General features: G+C 39.3%; 1 protein-coding gene across 3 annotated transcripts in view; it reads left to right on the top strand.

Moving 5' to 3' along the window:
• EPS15L1 (epidermal growth factor receptor pathway substrate 15 like 1) overlaps positions 1 to 16,509 on the top strand; it is a 48,802-nt gene that overhangs the window by 10,470 nt on the left and 21,823 nt on the right. For 2 of the 3 annotated variants that reach the window (XM_048287716.1, XM_048287719.1), the window contains exons 10-23: positions 409 to 566; positions 1,021 to 1,177; positions 1,917 to 1,979; positions 3,497 to 3,582; positions 3,951 to 4,023; positions 4,557 to 4,718; positions 5,669 to 5,866; positions 6,140 to 6,304; positions 8,204 to 8,330; positions 8,452 to 8,502; positions 8,896 to 9,032; positions 10,052 to 10,112; positions 10,484 to 10,566; positions 12,043 to 12,175. In XM_048287716.1, the coding sequence (XP_048143673.1) occupies positions 409 to 566; positions 1,021 to 1,177; positions 1,917 to 1,979; positions 3,497 to 3,582; positions 3,951 to 4,023; positions 4,557 to 4,718; positions 5,669 to 5,866; positions 6,140 to 6,304; positions 8,204 to 8,330; positions 8,452 to 8,502; positions 8,896 to 9,032; positions 10,052 to 10,112; positions 10,484 to 10,566; positions 12,043 to 12,175 (1,654 nt within the window). The remainder of the gene's footprint in view (positions 1 to 408; positions 567 to 1,020; positions 1,178 to 1,916; positions 1,980 to 3,496; positions 3,583 to 3,950; positions 4,024 to 4,556; positions 4,719 to 5,668; positions 5,867 to 6,139; positions 6,305 to 8,203; positions 8,331 to 8,451; positions 8,503 to 8,895; positions 9,033 to 10,051; positions 10,113 to 10,483; positions 10,567 to 12,042; positions 12,176 to 16,509) is intronic. The other variant, XM_048287717.1, reaches the window with a different exon arrangement.

Here is a 16,509-nt window from a genome sequence, read left to right as displayed (position 1 = left end):
CATCAAGTGAATTTTAATTGGTGACCACGAGGTAGCAAATCTTAAGGGGGAATTTTCACTTTATGTAGAAAGTGAAACCATAGGTTTTGTTTGTGTATCTGCTTTAAAACTGAAGAAATCATTAATCTACTTCTAAATCTCCTGTTATTAGTGTGAGGACTTTATATGCCTAGTTGGGTTTGTATTTCCAAAGAATTAATGCTTTTCAACTGATGAATAGCTGTTTATCAGTGTTTTTATTCAGATAAAAAGTGTGAAGTTAAAACATGCAGTGAAAATACTTATTTACCAGTCAGACTGGAGTATGCAAGATGTTCAGCACCTCCGGCTCCGGATAGTGTCGTATACACTCAGTGTGTTCATAAAGACTGTTTCTCTTCCTTTGAAATACCGAATTTTGTTTTGCAGCCAGCTGTGAATTGGGTGGTACCAATGTCTGAAAAAGTGCGGTACGATGAAATTTTCTTAAAAACAGACACAGACATGGATGGGTTTGTGAGTGGCCAAGAAGTAAAGGACATTTTTATGCATTCAGGTCTGTCTCAGAATCTCCTAGCGCATATATGGTAAGAAATCCTTACTAGCTGTGTTTTTGTAACTTGCTGATCGGGGAACTCAGATTCAGAATGTGATCCTAACGTGAAAAAAACCCAGAAACAAACAAAAAACCCCACCCTGTTTTACTTGTCCGCATACTGCAACATATGGGCTATGTAGAAAATTAAAGGAGACGTAAATACTCCCTTTGCTTTTCTGGGAGGGAGGGCAATAGGTCAGTCTGTGAATTGTGATTGTGTTTTGAAGTTCTAGTGCTGTAAATATTTTCTCAGAGTAACACTACTCTATTCAATTAAATATGCGTAATAAAATACTGCACTGTTTAATAGAACCCCAACTAGAATAAGTAAACTCTGATGAGGATGAACCGAAAGGAAATGACCTGTATATGCGTATTTCAGGCTTTTTGGTAGAGCAGAAATAAGATTTTCTTGTTCGTAAGTATCATCTGTTTTTTATCAGGGCTTTGGCAGACACGAGACAGATTGGAAAGCTCAGCAAAGACCAGTTTGCACTCGCCATGTATCTCATTCAGCAGAAGGTCAGCAAAGGGATTGATCCTCCACAAGTGTTATCTCCAGATATGATCCCTCCCACAGAGAGGAACACACCCATCCAGGTAAGTCAGTGATTTGTCGTAGATAACATTGAACTTACGTGCTTTAAAAGTGATGGGCTTTGAGGGTGAATTGTGTATGGGTTTTTTTTTAAGTGTTATGATAAAGAATTGCCAGTACTTTTTCTTATCTCCTCTTACAAAATTCTACTAACATTTGAAAATATAGCTAAATTTCTAACAACCAAGACAGTAAGTAAAGAAAAAAGCAGCAAAATATTCCATAAACCACGGAATAATAATGCTGAAAAAAATCTAGCATAAAAAATAATCCTTTGTCGTAGAGAAGGTTGAGTCAGGGAACTTGTAACAGCAAATATTAAAAGCTGGTCGAGCAGCCTATCCCTGACTGTGATCAGCACCAAATTCCTCCCATGAAAACAAAATCTTTTAATGGCTAAATGAGGAGTGATGACTTCCTAGTTTCTGGGACTCATCTTTTGTAGCATGCCTGTCCACACTCCTGTATCCATCACTGCTAATACCACTTTACTGTAGTATCTGATCTTTTGCTGACCCTGCTTTGTTCCTTTCCTTGATAGCATGTCAGTGCATTTCTGAAACTGAAAAAAGAAATACTTCTGTCATGTCAATACATTCGCCTTTTCTATAAATTATATTGTATTTTTCTTTACTTTTTTTTTGCTTTCCCTAACCAGAAACCTTTGGAACTCTAAATATATGTTAATTATTGCTGTTGCTATGGTCCTCCTAAGGTTTTTCCTATATCCTTTTCCTATAGACTCTATCAGGTTACTTGACCCCTGTAGGAACTGAGATCTCAGCACTAACAGAAATGCGGCGTGTGAGTAATTGCGGTGTCCAAAGGAATGCACATTTCTGATGTATGCTTTTTGTAACTTCAAAAAAAGTGTTTCTTTCTACACCTTTGCCTGTCTCTGCTCTCGGGTTCTGTGCATGGTGATAATGTCACAGCAATGTGAAGTGCCCAGCACCGGCTGCCAACCTGGTGATGTTCCTTCCTTCAGCAACTGGAGATGTATTGATCTGGCAGGGAATTCCTGGGACAGGCAGCTCTGTGCTGTCAGAATTATTCCTGGACTAGTTCTCTGCATCTGTGAGCAGTAAATACATCTTGGTGTGAGAGCTTTAAGCTTCCCACTGTTTTCAGTTAATTGCAATTTTTTTTCCATGTGGTATGTATTTAGCTGAGCTAAGATAAAATAAACTATATGCTACTGTGAGCTTAGTTAAGTGACTCTTACCCTAACTGCTGCAGCAGCTCCTTTGATCTTATTTCATAGTCATGTTGGGTGACACCTGGCTGTGATCCTGTCCTGCATTCAGTACAGGTCTCCCAGCAAATCTGTATCTGGCCTGAGAGTATAAACGTGATTTTTGATTTGCTACCTTGAAGAATTAGTCTGTATTGTTGTTGTTATTTGTGATTATTTAATGGCGTATTACCAAAAAAATGATCCCCCAAAAGTGAGGACTTAATTAAATTATTTAAATTGTGTATTCACCTATTGTTTCTACAAAAATGTCACATCTTACTCTGCTGGTCTTGGCTTGTTCGTTGGGTTCTTGTTTGTTTTTTAATATTTAATAAAGCCAAGCTTTCTGTGGTTATCACAGTGGTCTCAAAGTGAGCGACGCAAGCAAACTCTGCATTCTTCTTTTTAAAATGCTATATAAAAGTTTTAGGTCTCTTGGTTTGTCATACTAGCAGTGAGTTCAGTGCTGCAGTTTTTGCTCAGTTGCAGTGGTTTTATTTTTTTCGAAGAGCAATCCTTTTTATAATAACAACCAATTTTGTACCTAATGCTACATCCTTTCTTAACTTCTGATAGTGATGGTCTTATCTAGAAGGCAAGGGATGCCCTCTGCATCTTCCCTGATCTACACCTGAATGAATGTAGGAACAACCTACAGGAAATGGGGTATAATTGCAGAAATTGCCATTAATTTGTGGCAGGGCTCAAGAAGACTGAAATTACAATCTGATTTTGTTAAGTCCCCTGGAAAATTTACTCTTGACTATAGCAGAACTGAGTGTTACGTTTTGAATTTTAATTCTGATGTAGTCTGCAATTTCCTTGTTGGCATTGTGCCTGTCCTTTCATTGCTGTGTGTTCAACTGTCCTGTCTATTAAACAGGCATGTTAAAAATTCTCCTGTCTCACAGGTAGAATTGTGTGGCATGTTCCCTGCTTGTTGCAGAATAATTTGATGCCTGTCATAGAATTTTGAAAACGCGAATAATGAGGATTTTGTATCCCACCTCTGTCCTCAGCCTTTGTTAAAGGAAGAGCTTCTGTTACAACTTGACATTTTAATAGATTGTTTCATTCTTAACAGGATAGTGCAAGTTCTGTTGGATCAGGAGAATTTACAGGAGTGAAGGAACTGGACGATATTAGTCAAGAAATTGCACAGCTGCAGAGGTAATAGTTGTGGACTTTAACAAAATCTTGGTGTAGAGTGACAAAATAAGTCTATAGTACAGATGTGTCAGTTACTTCTATTTTCTTCTAGCAATTTTGTCATTATTTGTTGCTGTAATCGGTGATGAATTTCCGAGTGATACCCTACAGGTCTGTCAGGTGACTTCAGAAGATTGATGATGGGCACAAGATGGTATTTTTCAAAGCGTAATTGATACATATGCACCTTTTCTCCTTTACAGAATACATGAGAATACAGGCTGGCGTTTTTGGCTGCGTGGTGTTTCCGGAGTAATATTTAATTGATTGTTGCACATGTGTTATATTATTTAACTAATCACAAATACATTTTCTTTTTTGTCTGACAGAGAAAAATATTCTCTGGAGCAGGACATTAGGGAAAAGGAAGAATCAATCAGACAGAAAACCAATGAAGTTCAGGTAAAAACTCTGTTTATCATTAGTGGTTTTCATTTTCATCTAGGTAATATATGGCAATTTAGCATTTTTTCTGTCTTTCTGTTGTTCTATCATTCTTTCTGTTGTTCTTTCTTTCTTGGGATTTTCCTCTAACTTACAGAAAGAATTTTATTTTAGTGTTCTCCATCAGAAATGTTTTCATCTGATGCTGGCTAATACGAGCCTAGTATATGTGAACAGTTTGAAATGTCTTTTTTGTTAGTGTTTAACTAACACCGTAATTTAGGAAATCATTGTTTGGAGAGTACTGGTTTTGATAATGAGGATAACTCGATGCCGTGTGCTCTGTGTCACAGTCCCTTTTCCTTCTTGTGAGCAGTGATTTATTTCCTGATGTCTTGCACAAGTTCCTGCAGAAACAAAACAGGCCAGTGCAGGGTGTAGCCTATATGATGTAGAAAATCTTCTGAATTTTGCTATGTTCTTTGTCTGTGGCTGATCCTTCCTTAAGACAACAGCTAAATGTGAGTTCCAAACTGTGGAATTTTCTTCAGGAACTGCAAAATGATTTAGATAGGGAAACAAGTAACTTGCAAGAGCTGGAGGCTCAAAAACAAGATGCCCAAGACCGCCTGGACGAGATGGACCAGCAGAAAGCCAAACTGAAGGATATGCTGAATGACGTAAGGCAGAAATGCCAGGAAGAAACACAGGTGGTGAGTGTGTGTTAATTCTGGACGTGCTCAGGAGTGTTACTTCTTCTGTTCAGGGAAAGTCTATTTATGTAATGAATAAGCTTGCTTGCTTTCCTTCTTTCTTTCCTTCTTTCTTTCCTTCTTTCTTTCCTTCTTTCTTTCCTTCTTTCTTTCCTTCTTTCTTTCCTTCTTTCTTTCCTTCTTTCTTTCCTTCTTTCTTTCCTTCTTTCTTTCCTTCTTTCTTTTCATTTCCACACAAATACAGAGGTCCAAGAAAGGATTCTGCTGTCCTAAATACCTTTCATAATGGTCATAAATGAAAGGTTGAACCCGATGATCTCCAAGGGTCCCTTTCTACAGGAATTGTTGCTGTTCTGAGAATATATGAAGCGTTTATTCAGCCTAATACAGCAGTTGAAAATCAGTAGTCCTAACCCATGAGACGGTCCATGGCAGTGGTTCTGGTTTTGATCTCTCTGAATGTCATCAGTATTGAGTTTTCAGGTTGATACAATTGCTAATGGAAATAGGATGTTACCTTGAGGTAGAAACCTACTGTGTAAGGAAGTCACCTAAGAAAGTGTATAAGGAAGGTTATCTGCAACTCTGTAATTTTAACTCTTACTGGAGTTAAAAATGCACTTTAAACTATTTGATAAATGTTTGAATGGAACCAAGTTCTGAATGGAACCGAGGTGTGAAGGTGAACATCCAGGAAACAGCTTTTGATTACCTTTTTAATTAGTGGGGTACTTCTCTGATTTAAAATAGTATTTCTTGGTTTTATTGAGTGTGCTTTTATCAAGGATTGTAGCAGAAGCAGCATGCATTTCTTCATATTAAGTTCTAAATATTTTCCTTAGTAGTTGATAGGTTGGTTTACCACTTTCTATTACTTATTATAAATTCACACTTTAACAAGTCCCATTTATTCCAAATTTCACTCTGATTTTTCTACTGTGTTGTTTCAGATTTCATCACTAAAAATGCAGATTCAGTCTCAGGAATCAGATTTAAAGTTACAGGAAGATGACCTTAATAGAGCAAAAGCAGAGCTGAATCGCCTCCAGCAAGAAGAGACTCAGCTAGAGCAGAGCATCCAGGCTGGAAAAGTGCAGCTTGAAACAATAATCAAATCTTTAAAATCAACCCAGGAAGAAATAAACCAGGTATTCACTGTACTTCATACAATTTTTCGCTTCTTGAAATGCTGAGTTGAACATTGCCTAGAAGAATTATTTTTCAGAGGAGAAAAGAAGTCCTGGTTCATGAAATAAGCCTTTTTGACTGGTGTTTGATTCGGTTAATTCCCAGTTTGAGTCAGGAAGCATTCAGTTTTGGTGGGGATGAAATGCAGCTGGCTGGCACCGCTGTTTTAAGGAGACTGTAAGAATGATAGTGTTGTCGAGTGCGTAACATGCTAAAACATTTTTCCTTCTCAGGCGAGAAGTAAACTCTCTCAGCTGCAAGAGAACCATCAGGAAGTGAATAAGAGTATTGAAGAGTACAATGAAGCTCTCAATGGGATTCATGGTGGGAGTCTGACAAATTTAGCAGATATGAGTGAAGGCCTTGGGCAGACAGAAAGAAGCAATTACGGAGCTATGGTAAAAACAAAATACTGTTGTTCAGTATGTTTTACACTAATTAAGCTTCTGACTTGCACCTAATCTGAAATAGTTGTTTAGTTGGTAGTTGGCTCGTTGGTCTTGTGGATTTGTAACCTGTCACACGTTCAGTCTCAGGACAGAGATGGGGCTTTATTTCCAGGTCAAGTGTTTTGTGTTTTCTTGCATGCTGTCCAGTTTACTAAGGCAAAACCTTCTCTTGCTGTAAACTTCCTCGATCATGTATTTCCTTCTTATTTCCAAAAGAAGCTCTACAAATTTCTTCTTTACACTGAGCTATATTTATTACATATCTCAGTAAAAAACATGTTCCCTTTCCAAAAGGATGTTTCTCTTTTGCTTAAATAATTCCAGCATCATCTTTCTCATTTATTAAGTTTTTATTTAATCAGCATTTTTTCCCAAATCATAAAATCTTTCAAGTTCTTAAACATTTTTTGAGTCAATTTCTTTTGCTGATTTGGGTATTAAATAATCCTCTAAATCACAAGAATTTTCTTTTTTTTTTAAGCCTATTTCTTGTCTTAAGTTGCATACTTGCTTGATTCTGCTTGCATGTCTGTGGCCCTTCATCATTATGGAAACATGCTTACCCTTGTAAGCACAGTATTTGCTATGGGTTTAGTATGAGGTTAAATATATAATGTGTTAGTAAATATTCACCAGGCATTGCTGCCTTTAATGCCATACTTTACACTTGCTCTGTAAAAACAAACTGCTCGAAAGAAGAGAAGTGTAGATAAAAAAGAGCAGTACATTGAGAAACATGGACTTAAAGGTCTTAAAACACTTTAGTGCTTAGTTTCTGTGCTTGCATGGCTTGCATAAATATATTTAATTTCCAGTGAAATCTTCCAGATGTTTTGCTTACTTGCAAAACCTAGGAGCCACTTACTGGCAGAAAACAGCAGTCTATGTTCATAGCAATTTTTTTAAACCATTGTGCCACTTTCCTGTTTCTCAATTCTTCCTTCCTCTTCCTTCTCTCCCCACCTCCCTCCCCCTGTTCTGAGAAGTATTAATTAAGATGTTTGCATTTGCATCTTGTGAAGGGATGAAAGAAATCCTGTCTCTTTCTGGTGTTGGGGGCAGTGTGAGTGGGTAGCTGTTTCTGGATATTCCTTACGTTGGTGTGGCACGGCTCTCATTGCCCCTGGAATTCTGCTGTGCAGGTGCTGTCTGCGCCTGGGGCTTCATCAGAGACCTCCAAATCAGACCCAAGCCAGGGGTATCATGCAAGTGAATGTCATGAAGAGGTTTCATAACTTCAGTTTGCTGCTTGTTCATGCAGGGTATTTTCTGCAACTTGACAAACTTAGATTTGGCCTCTGCTGAGAAACCTTGTCATCAAAATGTTGGGGTGACTCTTCCTGCATGAAGTGCTTTATCATGGGAAATCAGTATTTGGAGCTTTAAACTCAAAGATGAGTTAAAAAGAAGCAATCTAGTATTTGACTACTCAGCAGTAATTTGTTGTATTTCTAGTCCACAGATTATTTATGTATCCTTTCCTTTTAAGTAAGTGTCTTACCTGAAGCTGAGCTGTTAATGGGGGGGAAGAATTTTTTGATAGTGTGATGTTTGAGGTTGGCTTGCTTTTGTTATTTGAGATTTGAATATATTAATACAGGCAACAGTTTAACATTTAATTGCTATATGTACTGTTATCTTTTGATGTTCTGTGTAGCCTTGGGGTACACATTCCCGTCTGCTCTGTAATTACTTCTACTTAGAAGTCACATATTGAGAAAGTTCTTTAGAAAGCAATTTTTAAGATTGTTAAACAGGAACCAAGATAGCATTCAATTTCTGCTAAATATGTAACTGAGCATTTTTATCATGACCAGCTGCTGTGATGTTTCTCCTCTTAATTTTTAGGATGATCCATTTAAGAATAAAGCCTTGATGTTTACCAATAATACACAAGAATTGCATACAGACCCATTCCAGTCAGAAGATCCTTTCAAATCTGATCCATTTAAGGGAGCAGACCCCTTCAAAGGCAGTAAGTGACAAGTGCTTACCTAAGACCTTGAAGACCAATTCTTGAGTAAATTATATTTTCACAAGCTTTTATCATTCTGCTAAATAGTAGATAAAACAAATTATTTTTCTCTTCTGCATAGGTGACCCATTCCAGCATGATCCTTTTGCAGAGCAACCACCTGCTCCAGCAGGTAATAGCCCTTTTTAATGACAGGACAGGTGTGGTATAAATGATTTGTAGCCAAACACAAAGATTTACAAACACAGAGAAAGCATAAAGGTTTCCCTAGCTTCGGATTTTTGGTTTGCGTGTGGGAACATAGAAACCTGACAAGGTGTGCATTCAGAATCAATATGTTTAATGAGAAGTGTGTAGCTATTAAGTCTGAAAGCTTCATATAAACATGTACTTGCTCAGACTTAGTAAATACCCTCTGTAGAGAGGTCTCTGGAAGTTTATCGGATTTACCAAAATACTGTGTACTTGTGTAGGAAAAATTACCTCAGTGAGTGTGAGGTCAAATGTAGCATGTTTATAGACACACTAGTGCTACATTCTATTTACCTTTTCATGCTCCTTCTAGATCCCTTTGGAGGAGATCCGTTTAAGGAAAGTGACCCATTTCGTAGTTCTGCCCCTGAGGATTTCTTCAAGAAACAGGTGAAGAGTGACCCATTTACCTCAGATCCATTCACAAAAACCCCCACTTTACCCTCAAAGGTCAGTAATTTTTAAATCTACACTTAATAGATTTCTTTACTGTTGACAGGCTTATTGTCTGAAAGCTAAAAGGAGTGAAATAACACAAAATACTTTTTTCCTAACTGATGAAATATAATTAATTGTATTCTTAAAATGTAAGTATGGATTGTTAAGGCAGTCTGCAGTGTTCTCTCTGGTTCCATGATGATGAGGTACATCCACCATGAAGGTACTGTTAGGTGGATATTTTTTCTCTCTGTTGGGAATTTCAAACCAGCAGCACCCACTCATTCCCACCATTCCCTCCATCCCATAGATTTGTGCAGTCACACAGTGAGTGAGAAGGAGGAAGTGCTCTGGCTAAAGGATTCCTGAGCCCTGAGCACACACTGGAGCCAGCACAGTGGGGGGACCGTGCAGAAAGTGCTTGTTAGATCCCTAGTCACAGTTCTGAGCTGTTCTGATGTACATGTGTGTGCTTCTTTGGGGGGGAGTATGAATTTTTTGGTTTTGTTTTTGTTAGTGTTTTCCTCACTCATGCAATTCATTGAGAGTTTGCCACCCAAGACCAGTTTCAGTCAGTGGGAACTTAGTTTGTCTTGCAGTATAGGATTGTACTTAAATAAAAGCAGACTTGTCAAACTGAAGAGCAACTGTAAATACCATCTGTATTTACATATACAGATTCTCTGAATTAATAATAATATAAATGCATGACCCAAATATTCAGTCTCTGTTGCTTAAAGACTAAACACTTCTGGGTGTATTTTCATATGTTGCCCTGGTAACTAATGTTGCTTGTATTTCAGTGGGATCTCACTTGTAGGTACCTGGTGTTGTGTTCAAGGCTATCCATAGCTAAATGCACTAATAATGTAAATTTCATACAATCAGTTGATTTTATCCTACTCTGTCCGCTGAATAGAGTGGTCTGAAATCGGAAATAATTTGTCTTAAAGCAAGAGATTTTGATAGGCATAAAAAGCTAAGTGCACAGTCCAGCAGCAAAATAATTATGCCTATCTGTTCTTATTTAGCCTGACCCTTTTGAAAGCACTGATCCTTTTACATCTTCCAGTATCTCTTCGAAAGGTCCAGGTAAGAAGTAAACATTTTCACATGAAGATATATAAGGAGGTATCTTTTTATGAAAGAAGAATCAAATGTAAGAGTTAAGAATAAAGAGTCTTGTGAACTGTTGGCAAAAAGCATCACGGTCTTGTTCCAGTTCATGAAGACCATCTGTGGCACTATATATGCCTTTTTTTTTCTTCCTGTATTTTCCTCCAAACAAGTGGTAGAAAACCTATTGTTTTGTGGAGTTCTCTTGTAACATCTCATGGCAGGTCAAAATGCAGGTGTCTTTTAATCACCTGCCTAGTTTTGTGCTTCATTGGCACCACCAAGCATTCTTTGTAATTCTTAAGTATTACTCAAAATAACTTTTTTTCCCCCCGTGTCTGTTCCAGATCCATTTGGAACACTGGATCCATTTGGAAGTGGTGCTTTCAGTGGTGGTGAGGGATTTGCAGACTTCAGTCAGATGTCAAAGGTAAAGGTTAAAAGGAAAGCAACTGTCCTTTTAAAAATGTATGTACAGACACTTTTTTAAAGGGTGTGATACGATTGTAACTTTGCAGCTGACAAACTGGTTTTGGTCATTTTTTTCCTATCAGCCTCACCAATTACGTAGCAAAGTCTTATTAAGACTGTTAGATTCAGTAGGGATAAATAAACTTCTCACAAATATTTTCAAATACCAGATCAGGAAAAGAAACTAACTTGTAGTGTTAACTCGTGAGAAGAGGTAGTTGTTGTGGATATTAATGTATTTCAGTGTCCAGCCTTCCTGTAAGTTCTGGAATTTGCTTCTTTGTTACTTCATAGTAAGTATTCTGACTTGTTTCTAAGCTTACCATAAAATCATTCAGGTTGGATAAGGCCTTTGAGAGCGAGTCCAACCATTAACGAAACACCACACTACTAAATTTACGTAAACTAACCTTCCTGTAAACCCACTCCACTCTTAACAGTCAATCAATCTCTCCCACGTTTTAGATGTGCAATTTCTGTTCATTTTAAATAGCAGATGAAGAAAAAGGTTCAGGACACACATGAAAAAAATGGATAATTGTAAAGGTCTTGGTCTGCTGTTACTTTCCTGAGGTGGAGTTTGGAATTTACAGTTAACATCAGTGCCCAACTCCTTACATTAGTTCTACAGTAATGCTTGAACACTGTAGAGTAAATGTTAAAAATAAGATAGGTTATCTTTTCACTTTGATAATTACATTTCTTGATGGTTTTTTTATTCTCCCGTAACTTTTCTTACTATTTTGGGGAGGGTTTTAGCTCTCCACTAGATGGCAACAGCCTTTACCAATAGACGTGGCTGGCTTGAGGTAGAAATTTTAGCAAAGGTTTGACTGCGATTTTTACCTTTGCTCACAGAATTCCTCCTTCTTCATTTCACAGTGATAAATTTCCTTGCATGGCGGAATACTTGTGGGCTTCTTGAATCAATAGGAGAGCCCTTTAGAAAAGCCATCTGAATACAGGAAGCATTAAACCCATGCTTTTGGATATTCCCTAAGGTTTTGCTAAAAAGTCAAATACCCGTGTGTGACTTCAGAACAGCTTAGAATAAAGTTCTCTGTTCTGCAGTGTGCCGTGTTTTTCCAGGTTCTGTCATGGTTCTGTTTATCAGAGTGAAGGTCAGGCTGTGGTATGACTGTTCATTGCCAAACAGTAAAAAGTAGAGTTTTGCTTCCTTTTATTTTTTCATCAGCTTTTTGCTAGGACTAACAGTTCTAGAAGTACTTAAATGATTAAGAGCGTAAGTTCTTTTGAATGTGAATGGGATCTTAGCACTGCTGCCATTGGGCATTAGCCTCTTACACCAACTCTCTACATCTGCCCTCAGGTTTTGAAGTTAATGGTTTTACTTGAGTTAACCTGTAGCTTCATGAAACCACAGGTATTCTACAGTGTGCTTACATCCCTTCTCTTTTCTTTTTTTCTCGTGTAGTCAGTAGCTTCAGACCCCTTTGCCCCCTCTTTTGGAGGGGTGGGATTCGCAGATGACCCTTTCAAAAGCAAATCAGACACACCAGCATTACCTCCGAAGAAAAATGTCCCTCCACGACCCAAGCCACCCAGTGGTAAGGAGGTTTTCTTCTTTTAAAATCTACTTCTTCCAATTTACAGTGTATTACTGGATATAAGAACAAGTTGACAGTCTACTATTTATCTTGGTTTTACTATTTCAACCATGGAGGAAGATATGAAGTTACCAGTAAATTGACAAAATTATCAGTAAACCAGACTGGAACTCTTCAGACTGGAAAACAGATGATGACAGAGTGCTATGACGGATCTGTAAAATCACACGTGGCAGGAAAAAACGGGAAAAACCCCTATATTTTCTAAGTAGACAACACGTAGGATTAGTAAATGGCACCTTTAAAATAAAGAGGTTTGTTTTTATATGGTAATCTAAATTTAGGATTTATTTCTGTGTTTACCAGAGAATATGGTGAATGCAAGAAAGTTTGAATGGTCTTAAAAAAACCTCTAGATAGTTCTCAGAAGAAACAGGGGCAACAGGGTGTCCCAAAAGCCAAAATACTGGCTCTAGCTGCTTTGTAGCTGAGTAGCAAGGCAGTCTGACTATGGCTGCATCTTTATCTTGTTTGTATGTTCTTCCTGAGGCATCTGCCACGAGATACTGACAAGAACAGGGTACAGGGTTAGACAGACCTGTCCTGATCTGCCTGTCCAGGTAGGATCATTCTTGCATTTGCACATTACTGCGTGAATTAAACAGAAAACACTTCCTGAATATATATGTATATGGCTTTGCTCCTGCTTCAAGTCCCTTATTTATGAAAATCTGGGAGATACATAAATCTCATGAATTGAAAATAAGATCTCTCTTAGTGGAGCTTCAACTTCTGCCCTCCCTGGAGTTGTTTTCAAGATACTCAGCTACCAGTGAAACTGTTTAAAGAACTGAAGGCACGTAGTTTCAAGTCTCCTTTTAACAACTGTGGTAGAGTTCAGTTGATATTAAGAGGGAACTTTCAGTTGGCCTCAAAAACCAACAAAAGCTGGATTCTGCTTATGGATAGGCACAGACTTTTGCACTAAACACATGGATCAACATCTAGTATGTTTACAGTATCTAGTATCTATAAAGATACATGGAATATCTTATACTATATACATCCACAGACAGTATTAGGAAGCATCGTACAGAGAGAACAGATCCATGATTAATGTCTCCCTCAGTGTGTGGATTCTCTGCCTTTCTGTTGGTGCATTTTGGAGCAGAGCATGCAGCCTGTTTGTGATGGGTATTGTTGATCTGGCTGGTTTTGCAAACCAGTTATTCTAGAATGAACTCCTTGGATAATGTGAAAAGTGCTTTCTGTTACCAAGGTGTCCTTAATGTCATTATATGCCATCAATTGATCCAAGGTATGAAAGATACCATTTCACACAGTAGACTTACCAGCAGACCATTGCAGCAGCATTAGTTTGTTCCTGTTGCTGTGATTTCATTGCTTAAGAGACGATGGTGCACCCTAAAACCCTGAAAGCAACAGATGAGGTTTTTTGTAGGTGAGTATTGATGCAAACTTGTCAGGAAATGCTCTAGGATTGTGGAACAGCCCTTGAAGCAGTTCATTCCATGCTTGCTTTGTGTATTTTCTACTACTGAGGTACTAAGGACTTACAGTAATTAAAAAAAACCCCCACATAATACGTCATGTTGACAAATATCAAACACTAGGGCAGACATGAATAAAAGGAGAAATAGAAAAGCTGAAGGGAATCTCATCTGACATTGTGAATTATTATGTTATTTTTCTTTATTTGGTTTTCAAGGAAAAGAGTGCAAGTGGCCATCTTTCAAAAAAATGTCTACATGAAATATTTTAGTGTTAACAGGGCCTGTGTGAAGTTGGATGATTCAAACAAATACTAAATATACCCATGTTATCTCTTGTATGTGGTTTCTCTCTATTCCTTGTTAGAAACATGATTACTCTTAGCAAATGCAGCGTAACAGTAGCAGCAAAGGTGAGTACTGACTTAACCTACATGAGGGATTTGGGATTTCTGTGTCCTCATTCCCTCTTTTGTACATATTGAGGAATTTGGTGAATATTCAGCTTTATTAATATATTTTTAATTTAGCCATGTGCACTCAACCTTTAATCAGTTGGTTAAAAATGGTTTAAGTGTGTCTCTTCCCCCTTTCTAGGGAGATACAATATTTGTGAGGTTCCGCTGCTCTACCAAAAGCAAATCTTGTTATGATAAAATAGACTAAGGAGGAAACAACAGGGTTTTTTTTAAAGCAAATGAGCCTCGTGTGCTTATGCAGTTCTACTCCTCCCTTCCTTCCACAACTAAGGCAATCTTCAGTGGTTACTTTAAGCATGAGAAATTATATAGTAATATAGTGCGATTGTAGCAAGAGATACAGCCATAAAATGTGTGTTAGAATGGGCTCAGCAAACAAACAACAGACAAGAAACTTCCGTTGTTTCTTACCTTTCTTATTGGTCTGTTTAATTAAAAAACAAGTAGGTGATAAAGATCTTGCTGATGGATGAATAAATGCCAGTTATTACCAGACAAACCTGTAATTTGCCTTTCTGTTCCATCCTCATACTCTTTTTAGTAAAACTGTTCTTGGGGGGGGATGGTGCAATTTTTAATATTGAAAAGCACTTTTGTGGTTTGTTTGCATTTTGGTAGGCAGGTGCAAAAAGCTATAAAAGAAAACTTTACTTGTCCTCAAACCTCTGCTGTCAAGTAGAAAATAGAAATACTTCTGCAGAGCACTGGAAACTGTCTGATTTCCCAGGAAGTTGATAGTGGAAACTAAACAGGATCCACCAGGGATTATTCCTGGTTATTCCTGATTTGATGCTTTTGTGTACGCGAAGCTTTTGTGTGTGACATGCAAACATTGTCTGATAATCCACTGAGGGATTGCACGATGTCCTGGACCAAAGTGTGCCACAGTTCTCACCTTGCCCATGGGTCTCTGTTTTGTCCAGATGAATGAGGAGTTTGGCATCAAGTCTCATTCCTTCATGAAAACAAAGGCAGAGCAAACCCTTGGAGCTGAGCACAGGATCAGGGAAACACTTAAAATCATGGCATGTCCTGAGTTGGAAGGGACCCACAAGGATCATGGAGGCAAACTCCTGGCCCTGCACAGGACACCCCAGCCATCTCACCCTCTGTCTGAAAGCATTGCCCAAGCACTTCTTGAGCTCTGGCAGCCTTTGGGCTGTGACCCCTGCCCTGGGGAGCCTGTTCAGTGCCCCACCACCCTCTGGGGAAAGAACCTTTTCCTGGCAACCATCCCAGCCCCCTGACACAGCTCCAGCTGTTCCCTGGGTCCTGTCCCTGTCCCAGAGCAGACCTCAGCTCCTGCCCCTCTGCAGACCCTCGGGAGGAGCTGCAGCCGCTTGAGGAGTCTCCCTTCAGTCTCCTCTGCTGCAGCTGAACGAGCCAAGTGCCCTCAGCCGCTCCTCAGACCCTTCCCCATCCCTGTGTCTGTCCTTTGGACACTCTCCAACAGCTTTAGATCCTTCTGATCTTGTGGTGCCCAAAGTGCCCCCAGCACTCAGGGTGTGGCCACCACAGTGCAGAGCAGAGCAGGAGAATCCCCTCCCTTGCCTGGCTGGTGATGCTGGGCCTGGTGCCCTCCAGGACGTGGTGACAGTGAGGGCTGCAAGGGCACACTGGTGGCTCATATCCAGCTTGCTGCCAGCCAAGGACCCCCAGCTCCCTTTCCACGTGGCTGGTCCGCAGCCTCTCGTTCCCCAGTCTGTCCATGCATCCGGGGCTGCCCTGGCACAGGATCCGGTGCCTGACGTGTTAAGCTGGGGATTGGCCAGCCCTTTCCTTTGTCAAGATCTCTCTGCAGCACATCTCTGCCTTCAAGGGAGTCAACAGCTCCTCCCAGCTGTGTGTCATCACCGAACTTACTTAGTCTGCCTTCCAGTCCCACATCCAAGTCCTTCAGGAGGAGGTTGTAGAGCACTGGGTCCTGAAACGGAGCTTTTTGGACACAACCTCTGTTTACCGTCTAGTGATGGTCAGAGCAAAAGGCCTTCAGATGTACCTGGAAAGACCTTTAAAAGGAGTTTGTGGTTCAGGGGAGCTGCTCTCGTGTCCAGGCTCTGGACGCAGTCTTCACCCAGCATTTAGAGAAACTCGTCTGCGTCTGCCAGGGTTGTCAGCAGCAGGATTGCAGTGGGTCATCAGGTCTGGTCCTACACATCCTGACCTGTTTGCTGGCTGCTTGTAAAGTGAAAATGGGTTGGTTGTTTTGGTTGGTTTGTTTGTTTTTAGTTAGTGTTTGGGTTTTTTCACAGCTGGAACATTGAGGAGCAGCTGTGATCTGAGTGTATTAGCAGATAGTTCAGTTCACAACTCTCTCTGGTTGGTAATATCAGGCAGGGATAGG

The sequence above is a fragment of the Corvus hawaiiensis genome, chromosome 28, assembly GCF_020740725.1.
Source record: "Corvus hawaiiensis isolate bCorHaw1 chromosome 28, bCorHaw1.pri.cur, whole genome shotgun sequence".
Taxonomy (NCBI): domain Eukaryota; kingdom Metazoa; phylum Chordata; class Aves; order Passeriformes; family Corvidae; genus Corvus; species Corvus hawaiiensis.
The sequence above is the reverse complement of the archived record's forward strand: the minus strand, read 5'-3'. Positions and strand labels throughout refer to the sequence as shown.